Here is a 6,901-nt window from a genome sequence, read left to right on the forward strand (position 1 = left end):
AGGGAAAAATAAAGGGAAAGTGGATGCTGATCATCAAATTTCTCACAGAGAGGTGGCAATAACAGCCGTTGATCCTTGAATCCAACATGGGGACCTCTGGTGGCAAATGCAGTAGCAGACATCGAACTGTCCCAGTACTCAAATGGGAGGAGGGAGACTGGAAAGGGGGCAAGATCTATGGGTTGATGAGCGGAGGAAAACATGACCTGTTTTGGATATGTATTGGCTTTGGATTCTTCAATTCCCAATACGAACCTGAATCGACCTCAATCAATTTAGAACTAGTATACTATATATTTCCAAACCTTCATTGAATATATATATATATATATATATATATATATATATATATATATATATGTGTGTGTGTGTGTGTGTGTGTGTGTGTGTGTGTGTGTGTGTGTGTGTGTGTATATGTTGTATGTATGTATGTATATTAGTCTTCTTCTCATTATATGATTTGTTAATAATTTATGGATTATAATTATGCATGGTTGTCAACCGAATCCTATGTAGAATAAATTTTTGATAAATTTACATGCTGCTTACTATTATTTTATTACATATATTTACGATAAAATTAGATAAGCAATTAACTATGTTTATTATAATATGTGCTTAAATTAATTTTGACCCAATTTGAACCAAAAATTTGATGGACTGATAAAATTATTGCCAATATAATGGAATGTGAAGGAACTGGATTAGGTTTGAATTCCATTTTTTAATCCAATTCAACAATGAATTAGTTTTGGATTGTAGCCCATCGCTGATCGAAACTGACATGTTAACTCCCATATCATTGACATGTTTGCATTTGGGACACATACATACACATACATACATACATACACATATATACATACATACATACACATATATACATACATACATATATATATATATATATATATATATATATATATATATATATATATATATATATATATATATATATATATATATATATATATATATATGCATGCGTAGATAGAGACGATAGAGACGTGCTTGAAGCAGCACGCAAAAGAAAATAATGAAGGATATTTATGTTATATCAGTACATTATAATAAAAAATAGCAGCCATTATATTTTCCACTGTAATGAAGGATATTTATGTTATAACAGTACATTATAATAAAAAATAGCGGCCATTATATTTTCCACTGTATGTTTTTTTTTTTTTTTTTGCTAGACTCCACTGTATGTTCCTTAACAACATAATGATAACTAGTAGAAACTCTAATAATGGCCATTATAACAGCGATAACACTGCCAAAACGGTGATATAAAAAGTACACTGTGCAACAGTTGTCATTTTGCTTTCAGGATCTCAATCAAGCGGAGCATTGGCACTATCATCTAAGTACTGGCGAATCTAAGTACTGTACAACGGTTGTCATCGCACTTGAAAAATATCAGGTGCTGCTTCTAGTGGCAGACAGGAAGAACATTCAGCCGCATTTTATATTTTCAATATACCACAGATTCCAAATCTGTCAATATCCGGTAGCCACTGATTGATTGATGTTACAATCAAATGGCAGTTTCAGGAGAGCCACTGTCTCACCATCAAAAAGTATGCGATATTAGGCCTAGCATAAATTTATGCTCTCCTATACTCATCACCGCAGTCGCCAATTACTTCAAGCAAATCCTTTCCTTTTTTGGATACCTCTGTGATTTCGTTCATATCTTCTTCATCCAAAGCTAGAGAAAACACAGCGTTTGTATCCTGAATATGTTCTGCAAGACCAAGTCTAACACCTACCATTGATCCGGCAACTGATGGCTGCTCTCACAATTGAACCAAAACAAGATACAATAAGAAAATCAATCACTGTAAGAGTTGTCGATCCACTAATATTATTCACAACAAATATTAGATTACCATTTTATCGTAATTTGATATAATTGGTTTTACCTGATCCAGTATGTATCCAACAGCAACAGTTGGGATTGAGACCCCATGTTTGGAAGCTACCCTCTTCAGTGTCTGCAGCAAAGCTTGGAAGAGTCTCCATCCCCCCCAAGCATCAACCATCTGTCAAAGTTTGCAATGAATGCCCGGAATGTGATTTTAAAACAAATTATGCACATCTGTGTCGACAGTTAAGTGTAAGAAAGCAGCCTGTCTATCAAAAAAGCGTACCCTTTTATACTTCTGCAGAGATGGCGTATTTAGAGGAGGGCCAGCAAAGGGAATGGACACATTGGTATCTAAAAACTTCTCAGACAGTAGACCGCCCATTACAGTTCCATACCTGCATCTTAAAATCTATCAGCTCTAATTGTGAGAGAGAGAGAGAGAGAGAGAGAGAGAGAGAGACGTTATAAGTTTCACTCCTGTAAGCTGACAAAGTTCTGCCATTCTCTGCTGAGGGCGCATGTCCACGACAGAATGTTGTACCTAATAGCACCATTTGATTACATAAACATCTCAGGGCACCAAACAAGACACAATTGAACAAATAAAAACAAAGTTAAAAACAATCTGTTGCCCCTTCTCTATACTGAGAGGAGGAATTTTCTCAAGGAAATCCATTACCTGATTGCTAACAACTGGGATCCCATTTTCCAGTATTATATGTAATCTTTCGGTATCAAAGTTGGTCAAAGCTAGAGTCTTGATTTTACCTGCATGTTTTTCAGTGTTGAAAACTGATTAGATCAGGACAAACCCTAAAGAGTTGAAACAATAACACACTTTTAAAGTCAGCAATTGGATAATAACAATATATCGTCCTTACTGACCTTCTTCTTTCAGATCAGTTAGGTGTTTTAGGGCATCAAGGTATCCTGGATTGGAATAATCCCACCTGTCTCAAGGAAAACCATAACAGAAACACTAAGTTGGAATGAACTAAAATGTCACTAAGGAAATAATTTCATAAACTGTACACTACCTTCATTAAATCAAAGCACTTATATGTTCCCAAAATTACTAGACAACCAATTAACCTGTTCATTGCAGTTTTCCTCTCAAAACAAAAATTAAAGGGGAAAAGACTGCTCACTGCAGAGAGCATCCTCTATTATTCTCCTTCAAAGATTAGCTTGAATGACTCGCATGATCTTCTTTTTGCATATAGTCTTCTATCCCTTATCAAGGACATTTTTAATCTTCAAACAAACAGCTATGCAGATAGATACACAGAGTCAAGAGAAAAAGTTCATGCACTTACTATGGACACCTGCACTAAAATCCCTCTCTCACTCTCACTCACTCACTCACTCTCACAGACACACGCACACAATTTAATCTTTGAAAAAATAGCTATAAGGAGAGATGCATAATGTCAAGAAAAAGGTCAAGCACTTATTACGGACAGCTGCACCAAAATCTTAAATCCTAAGCCGACTAACCATAATACACACACAAACATCTTGACAATTGCTATTGATTAATGATAGCGTGAAATACCATAACTAAATACCATAGCATCCTACCATAAAAAATACTTTAATTACAGATGCAGTGATGCAGCATCCTTAATCAAGATACAAGCTGGCTTTCTATAGCAAATGCAAATTTAACCCATGAACTCTAACCAAACAGTAATAAAAATTTAAAATTTGCAGACTAAGGACAACCAAAGTAAAACATAAATGAATTAAACAAAAAACATTTTAGAAGAAAATGATGAAACAACCAAAAACACCTCAACAGGGGCGGCTCAATACATTCTGGGGCCTAAGGCGAATCCAATGAACGAGGCCTTTTTTTTTTAATAATTTTTTTAATAAATATAAAATACTTAAAAAATATATAAAAATAGATAGCTATCAAGTACACTATTTTAACAAAGATACATGAATCTAACAAAGATAGACAAAAAGCCTTTTTAATTTAATATAATTCTTGAATGGAAGCACATAAAAGTAATTATACTAAATGAAGGGCTATGAAACTGATTAAATAACTGAGATAATGCTTGGCAATACTGTTTACCATGTCAAGCAAGAACCAAATAGGAAAAGGTCATCCCATGGCACTTCATGGTCAAGGTAAAGAAAAGAATTTGTCCATAAAGGAACCTCTTGATAAGAGAAAGTAGGGTCATTATGGAAAATTTACCCCATCCCACCATCTCCCCTTCAAGTAAGTACCCAAGCGGCAACTGCAATATCACAGCACAGCAGCCATTCAACCCCCTCCCTCCTTTTCTCTCTCTACCACCCAAGAGGGGAGAAGAAACCGAGAGGAGAAAACTAAAAGAATCTCCACCCTCGAAGAAGACCATCTCCAATCCCCCTATCTTTCTTCCGGATGGCCCAGCTGGATCAGGAGTAATGTGAGGGAAGGAAAACCAAGACCAAAACCAAAAAAGAGAAGGGACGAAAGATAAGAGTGGCTTCAGGCGTCTATCAAGCCAACCAAATCCCTCCTCTCTCTCTCGCTCTCCCCACCCAAAACAAAACTACTGTCCCCAACATCCCAAATTGCCCCTCTGCAGGCCTGGATACTCTCCACCTCCCTTCCATCAAGGGGGAAGACTCGTAGCCAGCTCAAGATCGGGGCCTTTGCTTCCTTTTGGTCAGCCTCCCGGGGGCCTTCCATTGGCCCGGAGCCTTAGGCGACCGCCTCAGTCGCCTAGGGCTCGGGCCGGCCCTGCACCTCAAGATACACCAAGGAAAAAGATAAAAAGAGACAAGGTAAAACCCCATGATACACTAAAATACATCCTAGTCCCCTCCAAAAAATAAACAAGAAAAAAAGGGAAAAAGAGGACAGAGGAAATCAAAACACGAAGGGAAAAGTGAAAAGCCTTAAACCAAGACCAAAAAATGTCTAAGCATGCAGGAAACTTTTGCACAAATCAACTTCTCTCTAGCAATTAAGGCATAAGAGAACACATCAACTACTCCTCGCAAAACAATCTATCTGATGAAATAAATTTTATTTCTCAAGAAAACGCTATCCTAGCAAAATTAAACAAAGCTATAAATGAACAAACCTTCAAAAACATTGGAAAAGCAACAAAGAATAGAAAAATACAGCAAATTATTTTTTAAAATAAACTCTTAAAGGAAGCGAGACTGCAACTGCTCACTATATGGTATGCCAAACCAGGCCGAATAGCCCGGTTTACCACGTACAAAACCGAACCGGTGCGGAATTGGCACGGTTCGGCTGGTATTTCTGAGAAAAACTAAGAACCACTTTGAACCAGATGGTTCGCAGCCAAACTGGATGGTTCGGAGCCGAACCTGTACGAACTAGTTGGTTCGCACTTGTTTGAACTAGTTTGCCTTCTCAGGCCTTTTTTGACTTTCATTTTCAAAACCCCCCTCCGATTTTGACAAAAACTCAATGATTTCAATGATTAAAGAAGGATCCAACTCAAAACAAGATAAGATAGCTCTCCCCCACCTTATTTCTTCCCTTTTCTTTTTCAACGTCGAAAAATACTAAGAAAATTGGAAAGTTATAGATCTATGAGTAATCTATACAATTAAACTAAAATTTTTAATTTTCATTAAAGCTATAATTTTTAAATTAAAAAATATATTTTTAGATTAAAAATAAAATAAAATAAAATAAAATTCAAAAAATAACTATAAAATTAGAATCTTGTTTAGAAGCATGCAAGCTACTCTATATCTAAATATGGTATCCATTTATTTACGTTTGGATCCACTCATACACACAGTAGCCTAAGCTCAAATTTGAATGAAATTGAAAAATAAGTAGCCTTTTATTCATGCTCATAGGCTAAAAAAAATATATCTAACAGCCATGATAGGGTTCTATATGAATCTGAGCTTGAATTAGTTTTCTAAAATTTTTGTATCCAAAAATTATTTTTTAATTTAAAAAATAATTAAAATATATATTCAATAAAAAATATGAAAAATTAGTATATTAGATAATTTAGAAGTATTTTCTGAAGTAGAAAATATATTTTCTGAATTTTTGATATTTGATATTATTTTTTATTTTAAAAATTAATAAAAATATAAAAATAATATAAAAATAAAAATTAGTACTATGTATTAGATAATTCAAAAGTATTTTCTAAAGTAATTTTTTTATTATTATAAAAAATTTACTATTTTTAATAATTAACAAACTTACACGCTTGATAAACCAGCAAGATTGGATATATTGAGGAAAAAGAACCTAGAGCGTGACATTGGTTAGAATTATAGGCAAATACTCTTGGATCGGCACCATTAGACGTACAATTGGTACAACATAGAGTTCAAGAGATGAGAGGTAACCAAGTTGAAGCAGCACCTGGCTAGTAGTTATCCCGACGTATCTATATGCCAACATGCCTAAAAGAGGGCCAACAGCTGATGAAGAAGCACTTTGCCGATTTTTAAATAGCAAAAGAGAGGGTGGCCAAAAAGAAGGCGAAGATAGACAGTCGAGCAGCAAAGCTACCTTCATATCACTCCAAAAAGTCAGAGGCCTCCGCTCCAGATGACGAAGAGGCATAGATCCAGACAACCATCAAGCAAGCCTAGATGATCAGTAGTAGTAGGATGAGGTAGCTAGGCATAGAACTTGATTTGAGCCCTCACACTACGAGTTGGGCTCTGGTTCTGCAACCAATGGAGTAGATCCAGAGTTCTCAATTGTGGAGGTCGTCAGTAGAGGCAGTAGCCATATTGCATCTATGCTGAGGGCTTTTGGTAGCAAGAAAGTCTCAAGAGAGATACCACCATAAGCCACCATCCATCATTTAGATTCACATGCCTTCTCCAACAAGGATTCGAACCAACATAGGGTTGACACCGACAAAAAGAAGAATATGTGGCGAGCTATTGGATCTTGGTTCTACTTCAACCACATCCCTGCGAATACGGCGAGCAATACGTAATATAAGTCTGCCATTTCGTCCATATAGGCTGCCAATCCGGGTGTAGATCCTCCAAGACTAAAGAATATCT

At 35.9% G+C, this 6,901-nt stretch overlaps 1 protein-coding gene and 1 long non-coding RNA gene across 3 annotated transcripts in view; both read right to left on the reverse strand.

Annotated features, from left to right (window-relative positions):
• Positions 1 to 6,901, reverse strand: part of LOC103715396 (NAD(P)-linked oxidoreductase superfamily protein) — a 33,384-nt gene that overhangs the window by 583 nt on the left and 25,900 nt on the right. The window contains exons 4-9 of one of the 2 annotated variants that reach the window (XR_015971834.2): positions 2,756 to 2,820; positions 2,550 to 2,638; positions 2,332 to 2,411; positions 2,154 to 2,265; positions 1,926 to 2,045; positions 47 to 255 (exon numbers count right to left, since the gene is read on the reverse strand). Coding sequence is in view for 1 of the 2 variants with exons in the window: in XM_008803009.6 (XP_008801231.3) it covers positions 1,608 to 1,793; positions 1,926 to 2,045; positions 2,154 to 2,265; positions 2,332 to 2,411; positions 2,550 to 2,638; positions 2,756 to 2,820 (652 nt within the window). In the remaining variant the exon portion in view is untranslated. Of the gene's footprint in view, positions 1 to 46; positions 256 to 1,065; positions 1,794 to 1,925; positions 2,046 to 2,153; positions 2,266 to 2,331; positions 2,412 to 2,549; positions 2,639 to 2,755; positions 2,821 to 6,901 lie in introns of those variants that run through there. The other variant, XM_008803009.6, reaches the window with a different exon arrangement.
• LOC148700391 (uncharacterized) overlaps positions 2,821 to 6,901 on the reverse strand; it is a 28,108-nt gene continuing 24,027 nt past the window's right edge. Inside the window, exon 2 of the long non-coding RNA XR_016398030.1 lies at positions 2,821 to 6,805. This is a non-coding gene — a long non-coding RNA (uncharacterized LOC148700391). The remainder of the gene's footprint in view (positions 6,806 to 6,901) is intronic.

Source organism: Phoenix dactylifera, chromosome 12 (genome assembly GCF_051530095.1).
Source record: "Phoenix dactylifera cultivar Ajwa chromosome 12, Ajwa_hap1_PhDact_Kaust_v1.1, whole genome shotgun sequence".
NCBI classification, from domain to species: domain Eukaryota; kingdom Viridiplantae; phylum Streptophyta; class Magnoliopsida; order Arecales; family Arecaceae; genus Phoenix; species Phoenix dactylifera.